Source organism: Podarcis pityusensis, assembly GCF_964106645.2.
Source record: "Podarcis pityusensis genome assembly, chromosome: 10".
In the NCBI taxonomy this organism is placed as follows: Eukaryota; Metazoa; Chordata; class Lepidosauria; order Squamata; family Lacertidae; genus Podarcis; species Podarcis pityusensis.
Window position 1 is genome coordinate 58161775 of NC_138035.1, and position 17950 is coordinate 58179724.

Sequence of the window (17950 nt, forward strand, 5' to 3'; positions counted from 1 at the left end):
CCCCCCCCCCCAGAAGTCAATTTTTTCTAGTGAAAACCACCCCGTTTAATTCTTTTCCCAAGAGACCTGTGGGGACCCCATGGCATTCTTTCAGCAAACTCACAGAGGAAAGAAATTATCGAAATGTGGAATCGTTAACACATCTCTGAACAACCTGCAGAGAAGGTCCCCAAGTTGACTTCTGCATCAGCGCCATTAGAATAAATACTTGTGACAGCCGTGCCACACTCATGCTTCGCCACAGAAAACAAGGTAGGATTAACCCATCAGCATTGAAACACAATATGACACAACAATTCAAAACTTTAGTCAGATATACTGGGGGTGGGGAGAGAAAGCTATATTACCTGCGCTCCCTCAGTTTCTGGATATATTTATACTTATCAGTCAATGAACCATTGGATGCAATCACTGCCTACAAAAGTATACGAAACACATCATTACTTTCCTGGCGGCTGACCTCGCCATGCCCAAGTTAAGAGAGAGAAAAAGGAGTCAATTGGCTTGCAAGACTTACGTCTCTAACTACAGGTGAGTAATTCTGGCTTTCAAGGGGCTCCGAGGCTTCAGATAACAGCTGTGGAGATCAAGGTTTCCCGTCAGAGCACTTGCTTTCAGACAGATAATTATCTTTCACAGATAAGAGTCTCGGAAAAGTATATTTCATTAAAAACAAGGCAACCGTCAAGATTTAAACTGAGATTAAAATGCAGACTGTGTTGCTAGTCAGGCTACTTCGAAGACCTGAAATTCTCCTGACCTTCAATTGTCAATTAAATTCTTCTTCCTAGATTCACTTTCCCCTTCCACCCCGCTTCACAGAGCCGCTGTGGCACCGTTTAGGCAAGATATAATACGCATGAAACAAATCTTGTTGCTGTGTATATCTATATCGCGTGAAGCCGGCAAGTAGGACCAACAGGCTGGAGAACCGAGTCAGGATTAGGGGGAAGGCCAAAAAGACAAGGGACAAGTTCTATTTGTGGTTTCCTTAGTAGAGATTTGGGAACCACTAATCAAGACAGACATGTGTAACTCTGGAAATCTCATTCTTTCACCTATACAAGAGCTAAAGTTAAGAGACAGGGTGGCTAGGGAAAGCTCTCCTAACTACACAAAGTGGTGATAAGCGATGAGATTGTATTTGCTGACTGACCAGAGAAGAGATAAGTTAACACTGGCGAGTTAGCTGCCCAGGGATGCTCCAAGATATTTTCCTGCCTCAGGTGATGCAGCAACTTGTCTCCCCAAGATGCACAGTGCTAACTCTCAGTGTTAGAAACTGAGATATGAAAGCTAGGAGCTAAGTGGCACCCGAAACTGAGGTTACAGGCACAAGAACAGAATGGCTGGGCACTTGCTTTTTAAAAAAATAACAAAAATACAAAGCTGAAAATGAATGAACTGCAGCTAAAATATTATGTTCATTTACACAAGTCCTTCCCCTGCCCACCCCCTAATATTTTTAAGAGGGTCTCTTCTCCAGTCTTCGGAGAGTAGCTGGAAGTGGGGAGGCAGAAAAAGGTCGCCCTTTCCTTCCACTCTGCAGTTTTAATCAAAAATCTCAGGCGCAGGGCTGCGCCCAGAGCACAGAAACTGATGAAATTCCCTGTCGCAAAATGTGCCTAGATACAATGGGAGTTTCAAACACTGCTTAATGCTGGCCTGAGACATTTTGGTGCCTGAGGTGACAAACAAGATGGCGCCCACAGCCACTTCCACACAGAGCAGCTCATGGGACGGGAGCTGAATCTTATTTCAAAACGGGTTACAGGATTATGTCCCCTATTGCACCTGGACCAAGGCTCGGGAGAGGCCATGTGTAAACAGAGGAGGGTGACCAGGGTCTCAGGGAGAACAGCCAGGGGCTACTGCTGCTGCAACTGCCTCTGGGAATATGTCTCCTGAGGCAGTTGCCTCACTCTTGTCTGGCTGTTTTGTGGTAACTCAAAAACCGGGTGTTTTTTATGGTTACGGCCTATGTCTAAGCAAAGCTCCACAGAACACATACACTTCAGTTCAGACGGTCTTACTTCCAGTATATTACAGTGGATCCTCAGGTTATGTTACCTTCAGGTAACATAGCTTTCGGGTTGCAAACACAGCAAACCCAGAAGTGTATTCTTCTGGGTTTCGCCGGACATACATGCGTAGAAGCGCTTTATTGCACCGCGCATGTGCGCAGAAGCGGCGCCTCTACTTGCGGATTTTTCAGGGTACATACAGACCCCTGGAATGAATTACCGTACATTCGTATCCAGAGGGTCCACTGTATTATTATTTATTAATTAAATTTATTGGTCACTTTCTCTTGCCATGCATAGGATTGTACAGTTAATCACTTGAATTATTACAAGCATATACAAAAGGCCTTTAATGAACAGCAAAAAGAAATTGCTATACAGTATTTATAAGATAATCATTTCCCCCTCTTTTTAATTCAACAGGGAATTGGAAGTGGTCAGATTATGTGACGATGACCTGTGTCAAAAGAAAAAATGTTACAGGGGCTCTACACCACAGTGCAGAACACTGTATGGAGGGTAGATGGTTTGTGGCATTCTCTCACTTTTTGCAGCAGCAGATATTCGCAGGAAAGCTCTTGCTGCCATTAAGGGAGCCCAGGACTCTTGGAATTTCTTGCTTCCAGTCTACACAACAACCATTAACACTCTCTAAGCAGCCACTTATGACTCATCCAAAGCCATTAACACACAGCTTCAGAGAAGAGTTGAAAAACAATGACCAGGAAGAGGGGTATATAAATGTCACCTGCTGGGCCTTGACTGCAAGGGCTTCCTAAGCTCAAGGGCAGAGCATCGGATCTGCATGCAAAAGATCCCTGGTTCAATCCAGTGCGGGCTGGAAAAGACTGGTATGAAACCCTGGAGAGATGCCAGTCAGTATATAGACAGGGGTGGAGAACTTTTTTCCACTCCAGAGCTACATTCCCGGCAACCTCGAAATTAAGGGTATGCGGCTGTTTATAGATGTTCTTTTTGTTCTGAATTCAACGGTTTGACCGATTTCTTTGGTTCCAACGGCTAATGACTCCTCTGGAAGAGGGGAATCCAGGGCTCCCCCTGCCCCCATAATCCCATAAACATAAGGTCACCTACTCCTTGCCCCTCCATAGGTGTAAACTTAGCCTCACAATAGGAGGCAGGAGGCGATCAAGGGCAGATCATACCCTAGACAGAAATCCATCAGGATGGTGGATACTTTCAAAGGAGAAGAGCAGGAAAGCCTTGCAGCTAGCTTTATTGCTCTTTGGGAAAGAGGGTAGTTAAAAGGTGTTGAGAACTGGGGCTGTTGACAGGAGTGGGTGATGGGCTCATGTTTCTACACGGCAAACACTCCTACTTTGTGACATATCTGTGATGTATCAATGATGCTGTTGAAAAATGTATTGTGGAAAATGGGGAGAGGACTTTGTGCGTTTGAACCTTGTTGCAACAAATAAGGATCAGGTCTACTGACTGCTGTTTTGATTCTTTAACTTGATTGCAGACTCATCCTTTGCTGTCCAGAGAGATCCACGGGGAGTGGCACCACAATAAGCTGGACAGCGGAACAAATCCACACCCCAAGATTTTTTTCCTTATCAGCCTGAATCCCATGTACAGTGGTACCTCTGGTTATGAACTTAATTCATTCTGTAAGTCTGTTCTTAACTTGAAACCGTTCTTAACCTGAGGTACCACTTTAGCTAATAGAGCCTCTCGCTGCCGCCACGCCGCCACCGCTGCGCAATTTCTGTTGTCATCCTGAGGTAAAGTTCTTAACTTGAGGTACTACTTCCAGGTTAGCAGAGTCTGTAACCCGAAGTGTTTGTAACCTGAGGTACAACTGTAGTGAACATGATGTCTTGTCACAACACAGCCACTAAGATTTGGGTATTAACAGGAAATGAATTTTCACACACACACACACAGAGAGAGAGAGAGAGAGAGAGAGAGAGAGAGAGAGAGAGAGAGAGAGAGTTAATTCCCCTCTGAAAAAGAACACTTATGCAACTGGCCAGATCATACCTGTGAAAAATGCATACTGTAAAGAATCAAAATTCTATTCATCAAAATGGATAAATACATTTATTGGAACGGCTCTTTTAAGAGAGGTCTGCACAACTTTCCATGTCACCTGTGTTTAGTAGCCATAGGTTTCAGAAGACGAGGGGGAAAGGTCCCGCCAAAGACCGTTATTTGAGAAGTTTCTACCTTGTGTAGTCTGAATTAGTTTCTAAGAAACACTTCATTTCTGCCAGTTAAGTTTTACAGCAGATTTCCTACCTACGGGGCAGGCCAGAAGCTCCCCAACGCACAAACACGTAAACACTCAAAATAGAAACAAGTCGCCCACTTACCATCTCTTCAATGTAAGGGAAAAGCATGTCTCCAAAGCATTCAGTTGATTCTATAGGAAGCTGAGCTGGCAGATTGTCAATGGAACACATCAAAATCCCTGATCCTTCCACACTAGAAGAGACAAAAATTTGAATCCAGGCAATAAAAGCTTTGTGCACTATTTCTCTCTTTTTATAAAAACATTTTAAAGGTGTTTTTTTTACACAAATGTTTTTGCCTGGCGCCTAAAGCTATGATAGGAAGACGAGCCTCTCTGGCATGCTACAAGTGGGGAGCCACTGCAGAAAAGGCTCCTTGCACTCCTCCAGGCCTCTCCTGGAGGAGACACTTGAAGAAGGGTTTCAGATGATGATCGCAGGGTCTAAGACATAGCTGTCAACCTTCCCTTTTTTTTGCGGGAAATTCCTTTATTCCAGCGCTGTTTCCTGCTGCTTCCCGCTGGTATCCCTGATTGTCCCGTAGACTGTTCCCGGGACAGGTGAGGCTGCTGATCCCTTATTTTCGAGGCTGCTGATCCCTTATTTTCAAATCTGAAAGTTGACAGCTATGGTCTAGGAAGTTTCCTACGGGGAGAGGCAGTCTTTGTGCTATTGTGGCCCACACCCACTTAAGGCTTTACAGTGGAACCTCAGGTTGCAAACGTGATCTGTGCGGAAGACATATTTACAACCTGCAGCGCTCGCAACCCGCAGCGCTGCATCTGCGTCCATGCATGACGCGATTCGGCGCTTCTGCGCATGCGCAAGTGCCGAAACCTGGAAGTAACCCATTCTGGTACTTCCGGGTTTTGGCGCGTCTGTAACCTGAAACAGTGCAACCCAAAGCGTCTGTAGCCCAAGGTACACTGTATAGGTCAAAACCAGCACTTTGTATTGGGCCCAGAAACTAATTGGCAGCCAGTGCATTCTGACCAGGATTGGTTTTACATGCTCAAACCATCTTGCCTCTGTGAGCAACCTGGCAGCTGAATTCTGCACCAGCTGAAGTTTCCGAACTGTCTTCAGAGGCAGTTCCACTTCTCCCCACCAAGAATCATAGAATCATAGAGTTGGAAGAGACCACAAGGGCCATCGAGTCCAACCCCCTGCCAAGCAGGAAACACCATCAGAGCACTCCTGACATATGGTTGTCAAGTCTCTGCTTAAAGACCTCCAAAGAAGGAGACTCCACCACACTCCTTGGCAGCAAATTCCACTGTCGAACAGCTCTTACTGTCAGGAAGTTCTTCCTAATGTTTAGGTGGAATCATCTTTCTTGTAGTTTGGATCCATTGCTCCGTGTCCGCTTCTCTGGAGCAGCAGAAAACAACCTTTCTCCCTCCTCTATGTGACATCCCTTTATATATTTGAACATGGCTATCATATCACCCCTTAACCTCCTCTTCTCCAGGCTAAACATGCCCAGCTCCCTTAGCCGTTCCTCATAAGGCATCGTTTCCAGGCCTTTGACCATTTTGGTTGCCCTCCTCTGGACACGTTCCAGTTTGTCAGTGTCCTTCTTGAACTGTGGTGCCCAGAACTGGACACAGTACTCCAGGTGAGGTCTGACCAGAGCAGAATACAGTGGCACTATTACTTCCCTTGATCTAGATGCTATACTCCTATTGATGCAGCCCAGAATTGCATTGGCTTTTTTAGCTGCCGCGTCACACTGTTGGCTCATGTCAAGTTTGTGGTCAACCAAGACTCCTAGATCCTTTTCACATGTACTGCTCTCAAGCCGGGTGTCACCCATCTTGTATTTGTGCCTCTCATTTTTTTTGCCCAAGTGCAATACTTTACATTTCTCCCTGTTAAAATTCATCTTGTTTGTTTTGGCCCAGTTCTCTAATCTGTCAAGGTCATTTTGAAGTGTGATCCTGTCCTCTGGGGTGTTAGCCACCCCTCCCAGTTTGGTGTCATCTGCAAATTTGATCAGGATGCCCTTGAGTCCATCATCCAAGTCGTTGATAAAGATGTTGAATAAGACCGGGCCCAAGACAGAACCCTGTGGCACCCCACTAGTCACTCTTCTCCAGGATGAAGAGGAACCATTGATGAGCACCCTTTGGGTTCGGTCAGTCAGCCAGTTACAAATCCACTGAGTGGTAGCATAGTCAAGACCGCATTTTACCCAAGAATATCATGGGGCACCTTGTCAATCCTATTTTGTGCAGGAAGGCCACCGACCTTCCGAAGTGGCTTTTTTTGTGTGTGAGTGACCTTCCTGCACAAAATAGGAATGCAAGAAGTTTCCTCTAGTGCATTTTGTTAAGCTACTTAACCTCCAAGATCCAAGTCCGTGCATGCTTGGAGACACATCAACTGTATCAATCACAATTAAATGCAACACTACGAAATAACTGTGTGTTGCTTTAAAACTGAGTTTTTCAACACAAAAGAAAATTAGGAAGACCCTCTCACCTGTCGTGGATAATATGCTGATCGGCATCATACATACAGAAGGGGCTGTCTATTGTTGTACATTCTGTCATAAATTCTATAGACCCTCCAGTGTCTGCAGAGATGTCACATATTGCAACAAGTCTATTAAAAAAACAACAGCCACATAGCCAATAAATGATTTTCAGTTTTTTAAAGTCTTAAAGATACAACTCCCAAGTGAACTGCCATCAATAATGTCTGAAGAAATCAACAGCCAAACAAGACAGATTTAGTCTGCCATTAGTACTCAACAAAATACTCTCCTCAGGGAACCTTAGTAAAGATTTCAAACAAGGGATGGTTCTAGACCAGAGTTTCCTAAAATTTGGTTCTCTAGCTGTTTTTGGACTACAATTCCCATCAATCCCAAGTTAGCAAGACCCGTGGTGAGGGATGATGGGAATTATAGTCCAAAAAACAGCTGGAGAACCAAGAAGTAAAGCTCTGCTGGATGAAATACAATTGCCTCTGGTCTATTTTTGGGGAATCCTGCAATGTGTTTAAGTTTTTACTCTGCTAATTATACGTCAGAGTTCTACTCTGGATCAATATTGAGTAGAATTCCATGACAGAACAAACTTTAAGCCAAGTCAAATTTTTAGCTCTGCCCCACCCACTTCTAGTTTCAGTCCCCATAAGATTGCCTCTGAGCAAATACAGTCCTCAAAAGAAAAACAAAACAGAGGATCCCCAGCACTGATTTCACTGATGCCTGCTATCACCAAATACAAGCTTCTTACTTGTGTGGCAATTGTGGGCATCCCTCAGTAGCAGCAGCAGAAGGTCGCAGAGGAGCCAGAAGTCGCTGCGCATCCTGCCTGCTTAGCAGCCGTGGAGTATGCTGCTCCCAGTAGATCCCATTGATCACGCAAGTAGCGTAAGGTGCAATCTGTAAAATAAAGCTGCAATTTCTTCTTATCCTGTAAGGAACCAACACCTTGATCCAAATAGTTAACTATATGATTCAATAACTATGTGATGCAAATCCTTGATGCTGATAGCATGCCTCACTTTATCATCTGGTCATGGAACCAGGAGGCAACAGGCATCTAGACAATCATCAGCTTAAATGGAAAATGAGCGAGGTCCCAACTAAAGAATGGGAACTTTAAGCTGATAGAATGTGAACAGCTTGCAGACTTAACACACAGAATAAGAGAACAAGAAGAGCATACGTTTAAAGAAGACTGGAAAACATTTATTGAATATATGGGGGGGGGGAATTATGCACATTTGAAAACATGGGCAGCATTAAGATAAATTCAACCGTGTAAGTAAGTTTTGATGGATGTAATAACAGAATACTGAATGGTTTAGTTTTTGTAAAATACGCAGGGATTTATGATATGCAAAATGAACCATGGAAAGAGAAGAAGGGAATGCATGGATATTTTAAGGATGCTTAAATGAGTATTCTAAATTGTAAAACAGAAAAATTGTATATATGAGAATCATCAGCTTAATTTTTTTTTTTTTTTTAGAAAAGCACATTGGTCACATGAGCTACACCGACAGGAAATTGGGTGTCGTGGGTAACAGAGGTCATGGTAATTATAGGGCAGAGGCTGACTCTCTTGGAACACTTAAGGGTACAATAATGGGAGAGGTGTACTCACATCCGTGTTGAAACGAGAGGTGTAGTGTTCTGGGTGCTTGTCATAGTCCACAGGGTCATACACACCATCGGTCTTCCTTATAAGATGGTGGTGTCGACTCAACACCGTCCCGTAGACTTTTCTGAGGTCTGTGGAGAGGAGCACTGTAAATAAAAGAGAAACAACGTACCTCGCAGAGCTTCTGAAGCCCATCCCAGAATACCCTACCTCCAGTTCGAGAGACCTCCTTCAGCTCATGGGGCTCCACAAACTCACAAGGGAGGGCATTGAACATTTCTTGGGCACCCTGTGGATAAAAGTAAGACTGATAGTGAGGTTAGATTTACCAAAAAATAAATAAAATGCAAGGCACTGGGCAGTCACAGGAACAACACTTCTGCCAAGGACTATCCTCCACACATGAGAGAGAGAGAGAGAGAGAGTGGTTCTGGATTTAAACCTGGAAGACTGGAGTTCAAATTGTGGAACTAGCACATCATTCAGTATATGACCTCAGGCATCGCCTTCTGTCTGCTTTTGTCCAAGTTTCCTACCATATTATTCCAGATTGTATACTTGCTACCTAGACCTTCAACCATCCAACTCCTCCAAACCCTTTGCACCTTCTCCAGATGGTTGGGTGCTCCTCAAGGGCAGAAATCAAACAGCAGTGGCAGCATAAACACAGCTAGAGACCTACAGATCATGTTCATCCTACTAGTTTAAGGGGCTCAGGATCAGTGGAAGAACAAATGCCTTGCACAAAAGGTCACAGGTTCCAATCCCTGGCATTTCCAGGTAGGTCAGCAAGACTCCTAGCTGCTGTCAGTCCATGCAGACAATGACCAATGATCTGACTTAGACACAGACTTGGGACCAGTGTTAGAAACTCAGGCATATAAGCTAGGCACCATATGGCACCTTGCATCCCAACAACGAAATGTCTATTTGTCTATGACCCTTGGGGTCCCTTCCCATGCTACAATACTATGATTCTTTGATCTCAACTACACTGCTTGACAGCACCTTAAAAAGCAGAGACCTTGCCAACAAAGGTCCGTATAGTTAAAGCTATGGTTTTCCCAGTAGTGATGTATGGAAGTGAGAGCTGGACCATAAAGAAGGCTGATCGCCGAAGAATCAATGCTTTTGAATTATGGTGCTGGAGGAGACTTTTGAGAGTCCCATGGACTGCAAGAAGATCAAACCTATCCATTCTTAAGGAAATCAGCCCTGAGTGCTCACTGGAAGGACAGATCGTGAAGCTGAGGCTCCAATACTTTGGCCACCTCATGAGAAGAGAAGACTCCCTGGAAAAGACCCTGATGTTGGGAAAGATGGAGAGCACAAGGAGAAGGGGACGACAGAGGACGAGATGGTTGGACAGTGTTCTCGAAGCTACCAGCATGAGTTTGACCAAACTGCGGGTGGCAGTGGAAGACAGGAGTGCCTGGCGTGCTCTGGTCCATGGGGTCACAAAGAGTCGGACACGACTAAATGACTAAACAACAACAACACACTGCTTGACTGCAGCTTGCTCTTACAACAATTCACTCATCCCAGTATGCAAGAAGGAGAAACAAACGCAGTGGAAATTAAAATTGTATCAACTGTGGAGTAAGGCCCAGTTGCCAACCTGGCTCCCAGAAATCTCCATGTGGTCACCACTGGACCCACGCCAGTAGCAAAACGCGCCTGGCTAATTTCGAACACTGACTTGGACCAATGATCTGACTCAATATAAGGCAGCTTCCTATGTTCCAGCCGTCACATGGGAAAATTTATGTGCACATCTCATTATTCCTGTGTGGAAGGAACAGAAATGCAGTAAAACGGGCCTATAGCTTTATTGGAAGATATGAACAAGCCTTATATGTACAACAAGAAGCCAATATCTCAGTTGCAATGAGAAAATGTACTAGTGCCATGCATTTGAAGAATGCCTTACCTTAGACACGTTGCCGGTGCCTGTAAACACAAATGTTATGGGTCCAATAGACTTTGGCATCAAGCCTAGTGAAATTTCGTAACCAGCATCGCGGACTGCTTGGACAGCCTGGCTACTGTTTCTGTAGTTATGGGCCATACCAATGTGCTGAAACCAGGAAGAGATTAATGTCAGTAGGCAGCTGGACTGGTGACTGGGAGTGGCTGCCAAGACCATATTACACCGGTCCTTAAAGACCTACATTGGCTCCCAGTACGTTTCTGAGTACAATTCAAAGTGTTGGTGCTGACCTCTATAGCCCTAAAAGGCCTCAGCCCAGTATACCTGAAGGAGCATCTCCACCCCCATTGTTCAGCTCAGACACTGAGGTCCAGCTCCAAGGGCCTTCTGGCGGTTCCCTCACTGTGAGGTTACAGGGAACCAGGCAGGGGGCCTTCTCGGTAGTGGCGTCTGCCCTGTGGAACGCCCTCCCACCAGATGTCAAGGAAATAAACAACTATCTGTCTTTTAGAAGACATCTGAAGGCAGCCCTGTTTGAAGCTTTATTCTGTTTTTGTGTTCTGTTGGGAGCCACCCAGAATGACTGGGGAAACCCAGCCAGATGGTCGGGGTATAAATAACAAAATGATGATGTTGTTGATGATGGAGTCAATAGGCCTTTGGGACAAATTAACAAAAATCTACCCATCCTACCCCTCCACCGCCATATTCTCCAGGTAATATATATATAGAGAGAGAGAGAGAGAGAGAGAGAGAGAGGCTTACCATAAAAGGAGTATGATGCCCTAGGGCAAGAAATCGCAATCCCATTCCATGTAAAATGTTGATCATACCTGGTTCAGAATTACATAATACACAGTTAGTACAGTACACAGACTTATTAAATGCTGCAGCAGAGTCAAACTGGTGAGAGAAGTAAGGAAAATTAAAGGGAATTCTAGAGTCACAATTCCTCAAGGGACCAACGATCCATTTGCTCCAAGTGCCTGGGCAAGGTGGAACATCCACCACAAACCCAACAGTCATCCAAGCCCAAGGTGGATTTGATTTAAATCAAATCAATTTAAATCACGATTTAAATCTTTTTTTTTTTTTTTTTAAACAGAAAGACTTGTTCTTGCTGGTATAATCTTAATATTTACGACCAGGTGACGGTTTCATTTTTGGAATAATAAAATTTCAGAGTAGTTTTTACAGTTATATCGAAAATTACTGATTTGATTATACTATTAGAAATACATAGATAATTATGAAATCATTGTGAGGTTTAATAAGTTAACTCTTTCTATTTGGACTTTTTTGCTGTACTTTATTGGAAGGAGAAAAATAATCGTTTCCTTAATAACAATTTAAAGAATTTATTTAACTCAAACATTAACATTATAGCATATGCATCCATGTTTGTTAACTGATGTGGTTAAACAATTTTGTTTTTAAAAAGAAGAAGCTTAGACTGAGTTTTAGTATACATGAAAAACTTAAAACAAATCCTTATTTCCTGATAGTTGCAGAATATTTTAGCAGGGGTTTCATTCTCCTGTTTCCCAAATGTCTCTTAGTATCTTTATTTTTAAAAATTAAAAAATAAGAAAGGCCATAATGCAATAGTGAAGCTCTTTGCATGCAAAAGCTCCCAGGTTTCACTGTGTCTAGTTATAAATGGATCAGGCAAGACCTGGCTCAAGACCCTGGAAAGAAGTGCTATTTTTCTAGAAAAAGAGATGCTGGAACTCGCAATGAACAGGCTCCCTTGTTTTCTTATAACAGCAATGGCACCCACCTGAGAGGTGCTGGAACTGATTTATGGGGAGTTCTGGCTGAAAAAAAAAGCCCTGCTGGAATGCCACTGCCAAAGCAGATTTTACAGGGATAGGCATGTTACAGGCGTGTACCTGGACTCACATGTGCACAGCCAGCACTCATGCACGTTCATATACACTATTCACACAACACCTCCTCACAGATGAGTAGTATGGACCAGATGGAAGGCAGTTTCCCAAGTTTCTTATGTCTCACTTAAGGTGAAAAATCCAAGTAAATTGGCAAAAATGTATAAATCTAAATCAAATAAGTATTGGAAATGTAAAGAGAAAGAAGTTTTTTTTTATCATATGTTGTGGTCTTGTAGTAAGGTTAAAGCTTACTGGGAAATGATATATAATGAAATGAAAAGGATGTTTAAAATAACCTGTGTAAGAAACAACAACAAGAAGCTTTCCTTTTCGGAATTATAGGGAAAGAACTACCGAAACTGCACAGAAACTTATTCATGTATGCTACTACAGCGGCAATAACGTTACTCACCCCAAAATGGAAAGAAGCAGAAGTCCCCGCAAAGGAAGAATGGATACAAAAACTTAAGATAACTTTTTAGAAAAGAGTGCAAATGGTTCATTGAATATTTACAAATAAATTGTAAACAGATAAGAACATTGGCAGGATTATTGTAATAACCTGCAGTTTCATAAGAGTATATATTTAAAGAAGACGAATAAATGAGCAAATTAAGTTAACTTGGATATGCAGCTATTTGGATATTTTAGAAGACATCTGAAGGCAGCCCTGTTTAGGGAAGCTTTTAATGTTTGATGCATTGCTGTATTTTAATATTTTGTTGGAAGCCGCCCAGAGTGGCTGGGGAAGCCCAGCCAGATGGGCAGGGTATAAATAATATATTATTATTAATGATAATAAAAATAAATTTAAGGAACTACAAAAAGAGAGGGAAGGAAGTAAAGTTTTGAAATGTCAAAAGGATTGTAAAATTAGTGAAATGTATAAACCTGCAAAGTATAAATAAAAAAATAAAAAATAGAATAAATAAAATAAAATGCAAAAATCTCGATGGTGGCATAGCAGAAGCATTCCTCCTCCCCGATTCCCATGCTCACTAATGACTGTTTAGAGATTTTTTTAATATAACATTAAGCAGTGTGTTAATGCTTTTATAGCGAATGAGTAAGTTAAATAAATAAAAGCTAGCAGGTGCAAAGACATGGAATTCCTTCCGGTTGAAAATGGCCAAAACACAGTATTAATTTTCTTTAGATACCTGCAACGCCAGCCCACTTTCCGAATGCTACAACTCGCACTCCTCTGTGATCCACCATTTTCTCGTAATCTATCAGTCGAATGTTCTGCAAGTACAACACACCGAATACATTTGTTCTCAGGCTCCATTCATCTCAGTACACTAAAAATTAAAATCAAATCACAGCAGCCCCTGCCATTTATAGAAAGATGAATGTAAAGGAAGTCGCTTCGATTCTTTTATACAGCAATGCTTTGAGAACGTCTCCTATGAGATAAATGGGATTTCTAAATAAAAAGAGGCAAAGATAAGCCTTCCAGCCACTTCCATTCATCTCAGTAGGGGGTTAGACCAGGGAAAATGTGCCTTGAGTGCATTTATTTCAATGGGTCTACTCTGAGTTCACTAATAATAATACTAATAAAATTTTATTTATATCCCACCCTCCCCAGCCGAAGCCGGGCTCAGAGTAGCTAACAACAGTAAAAATAACACAGTTTACATAAAATCACAGTCAATTAATTGAAATACATTCTAAAATCAATTCAGAATCAAATTAATGGCAACCATTGGGCTAGAGTTCTATGAGGATTACAGAAGGAGGGGGTCAGACTGTGCCTTGGCGGAAAGATGTCAAGTCCCGCAGGGCCCTAGTCTCTTGTGACAGAGCGTTCCACCAGATCGGGGCCACAGCCGAAAAAGCCCTGGCTCTGGTTGAAGCCAGCCTAACCTCCCTGTGGCCCGGGATCTCCAAGCTGTTTTTATTTGAAGACTGTAAGGTCCTCCGTGGGACATACCAGGAGAGGTGGTCCTGTAGGTACAAGGGTCCTAGGCCATACAGGGCTTTAAAGGTTAAAACCAGCACCTTAAACCTGATCCTGTACTCCACCGGGAGCCAGTGCAGCTGGTATAGCACCGGATGAATATGATCCCGCAGCGAGGACCCCTTAAGGAGTCTCGCCGTGGCATTCTGCACCCGCTGGAGTTTCAGTCTCAAGGGCAGCCCCACGTAGAGTGAGTTGCCTTTTATGCTACTAAAACACACTGCCGTCAATTCATTGCCGCATCATGAAAACCCAATATTGCACTTTGCAAATCCTCTCATTCTGCTGAACTGACCATTTCACCATATTATAATAATAGTTAGCAATCCTCGGTAAGTGAAATATTACCTTGCTCAGGATCTCATCCAACAAGGGCATATTTGCCTCCTGAGCTTTAATAGTATGAGAGAAGAATGCATAGTTCTTGTTGGGAATTAGCTTATCCTCCGGCGGCCTCTTCACACCCACAATCAGGCAGGCCTCTGAAATGTCTTCCTGTATAATACCGCCAGCTTTAACATAGTCCTGCAAACAAAGCATTGAAGAGGAATTGACGTCTTGAGCCAAACTGAACAAAGGCAGAAAATATCGAGATAGTTCAGTAGATGCTATTCCAGAAGGTGAGCCTTATTTCTATACTGGCTATCCACTCCTGTGGGTGGGGGAGAAGAGATTCCTTCCCCACTTATGAGGGGTATCGTTCTCACCTGCCATTTCTAAATGAAACCACACACTCGGTGCCAGAGCAAAATGGCAGTACACAAGGATTGCTATTTTCATATCAGAAAGAGGGGAGGCTTTCAGCCAAAGATGTGGCTTGTGGGTTCATATACGAATGAACCTTAATTTTTTAAAGCCATAGGCCACCACAATATTGATTCCATAAATCTTTATGTGATCTCAGTGGGGCTGTTAAAGTAATTTTAGACTCTCAGCTTATTATGGACTTATTATGGGAGGAGTTCAGGTGCTGTTTTACTTCATTTACTTTAAATTGGGGGGTGCTGGCCCTGTTGGGGTTTGCCCATTCTGCTGAGTGGGGCCTGGACCCCGCACTGAAGTCACCACTTTGTCAACCTCCATCCCCTCTGCTGTTTCCAACTCTTCCATCGTCCACTCATTCATCTGCAGCTCCTTCCTCACTGCCCCTTCTCCTCCTGTCATTCATTCACACACTCCTCCTTCCAACCCTCTTTTCCTAGGTGCTGCCCAGTTCTACAAACTTGTCTGGTGCCTACCACCTCTTTACCAAGTCTGTTGTGCTTGCTTTTTCAACCTCTCCTTCTCTAGGGCCTTCTGGACCCTGCTCTGCCCCACTCCAGAAAACAAAGGCAGCTCAAACAGCAACAGCAAACTTTGTGGCTTGCTCAGTCCCTCTGTGACATCAGAGCAGTTCGGCCAATCACTGCCAAGAGGCTTCATCAGCACCCATAAAACCACTATGGGCATTGTAACGTCAAGGGCCCAATAATTGTGATTAGACGTGCACAAGAAACAAACTGTACGCCGCTCCTACCCTCGTGATCAACAACAAAAATGTCAGGACTTACTTTTTCATGGATGGACCTTCGATTGGACGGTTGCACCAGAACTTTGTAGCCCAGGTTGGTTAAAAGTTTGACGTGCCGTGGGGCTAACGGGGCTCTTCTTTCCCAGGCATTGACATCCTCTCTTCTGATTGCCAGGACAGATTTATGATAATGCTGCCACCTTGAAAGATGGCTCTCAAACCTACCACCTGTGCGTTTGAATGCTCGAAGCATGATTAAAAACCTAACAGCAAGCAAAGGCAAAGTAATAAGGAGATGCAACATAACGGTGTTCAGAAACAGCCATTGCGTGTCCGTCCATCTCCTGCCCCCAACAAAAAAAACCCTGGTCTCCTTAGAAATCTGCTGTAAAACTAGTTAGTTTTTAACACAAGGTGCAATGCAGAAGTCATAACTGCCTATTGCCAATTAACTGTGCAAACGTTTCAAACTTTTTCAGAGGGGGGAAAACCTTGAATGTTGTCTTCCTTACAAATGAGAACATGAACTGAAAATTGTTACAAGGGAAGCAATCTGGTAACAGTCAAAAGTAACATTTGTATCTCAAATTCAGTCTAGGAATCCAAGAATTCTAAACAGTGTAATCAGTGCAGATTGAATGAGAAAAAACTTGGCCTAAATCATCAGCTAGTCCCTTCTGATTTTTAATTCCAAAACTATGGATGCAAGAACAGATTGACCCTTCCACACTAAGTGGAAGGATGAACGATATGCAGTGTGAAAGGTTGGCAGTTGCCAACCTATAACCGCCAACATTTGTCCAACATTTGTCCATTTATTGGTTTTATTTAAATATTTATACCTCCATTCTTAAACATGACCAGCACCATGTACATTTTCTTACGTTGTCAAATGCAATATGAAATCCTGGCCTTCTCTTTACATTATAAAAAGGAGAATTTAGACGCAGCCCTGAAGATATCCATACTGAAGTCGCAAAACTGTTTTGCAGAGCTTGCTTCTACTTGGAAGTAAATCTCATTCAGTTCAGTAAGGCTTACTCACAGGTAAGTGTGCCTAGGACTGAAGTTTTGGTTACCCCTTTAGTAACCTTGGTGGTTTCCTTTGAAACAAGCGCTATTCCACAGGAAGCAAAAACTCAAACATTACAAATCTGAAACTGCAACCGACATCACTCCCGCTGTTTTACACACCAAATTCATGGAAGATTGAAGGGAGAATGAGAATTTTCAATTTTTCAAAGTGCGTGTTGTTATTGATACATATCAACACAGTAAAATTACCCAGCAGGCATTGTAAAATTTCAATAGATTGTGGCTCCAGTATTGAGCAGAAAGTGGTTTGATTCCAAATATGATCTACTGCCCATCTCATCATAGCCTGACAACATTCCCAAGGCAGACTGAGAACTGTTGATCTTAGTGCCACAATCTATCAGAATGGATAACAGAGAACAATTTGTTATATTTGTAGCTATAACATCTTTGCTATTACAGTTATCAGCAACAATGGTTCCATACACACATTCACAACTATTTGGTCTCGGTTGTAGGATTCACCAGTCATTAGGACAAACAGTAGCTGCTATTTGATGACTAAGAGTGGAAAAGTTCACCACTCCCAAACCTCTTCCCTCCTCACTGATGCCATTGCAAACACTATTCCCTTGAAGTCAGGAGAGCTCTGTGGTCCAACTTTGCCTTGGCTTAAGGCAAAAAAGAAAAACACACATACTGCCTTTTAAATATATTCCAAACAAATGCAAGACTGCTACCAGGACACCCAAGCCCTCAGTAAAACCATTCGCATTACTGAGCTTAAAGGTCCTTACATATTCCAATAAGTGGAAGCCAATTACCATTGATATCAACAGCAAGAGATTTTATGCCTTTCTATGGGGAATGCAAAAAGGTTGTTAAACTTATCTGTCTCTAGTTGCAAAGGTTGTACATTTGCCAGGGCCTATGAACATTGTCAACTAGAGAAGCAAGGTAGAAAGGTGAACAATAAGGAGTATTGTGGTTCCTTGAAGACTAGCACCTTGTAGACTCTTTAAAGCCAGGGAGCCTTGAAATGCTAACATATTTTTGGTGTTTAAAGCAGTGGTTCTCAAACTTTTTTCCTTTGGGCCATACTTTCAAATAAAAAATTGTTCGTGCCACACCAATTTTTTTATTATTAGTAACAAACACAACTAGGACTGTCCTAGTTCATTGATCTTGCTCTCAATTTGAAAAGATAATTATCCATATTC

At 42.9% G+C, this 17950-nt stretch overlaps 1 protein-coding gene across 2 annotated transcripts in view; it reads right to left on the reverse strand.

The window, feature by feature from the left end:
* AASS (aminoadipate-semialdehyde synthase) overlaps positions 1-17893 on the reverse strand; it is a 41081-nt gene extending 23188 nt beyond the window's left edge. Inside the window, exons 1-12 of one of the 2 annotated variants that reach the window (XM_081023529.1) lie at positions 15736-17893; positions 14534-14710; positions 13383-13467; positions 11096-11163; positions 10331-10477; positions 8611-8689; positions 8404-8531; positions 7528-7676; positions 6767-6889; positions 4364-4475; positions 518-577; positions 348-415 (exon numbers count right to left, since the gene is read on the reverse strand). In XM_081023529.1, coding sequence (XP_080879655.1) covers positions 348-415; positions 518-577; positions 4364-4475; positions 6767-6889; positions 7528-7676; positions 8404-8531; positions 8611-8689; positions 10331-10477; positions 11096-11163; positions 13383-13467; positions 14534-14710; positions 15736-15999 — 1460 coding nt within the window. In that variant the 5' untranslated portion in view covers positions 16000-17893. The remainder of the gene's footprint in view (positions 1-347; positions 416-517; positions 578-4363; positions 4476-6766; positions 6890-7527; positions 7677-8403; positions 8532-8610; positions 8690-10330; positions 10478-11095; positions 11164-13382; positions 13468-14533; positions 14711-15735) is intronic. The other variant, XM_081023528.1, reaches the window with a different exon arrangement.
* Between the last annotated feature and the right edge of the window lie 57 nt (positions 17894-17950).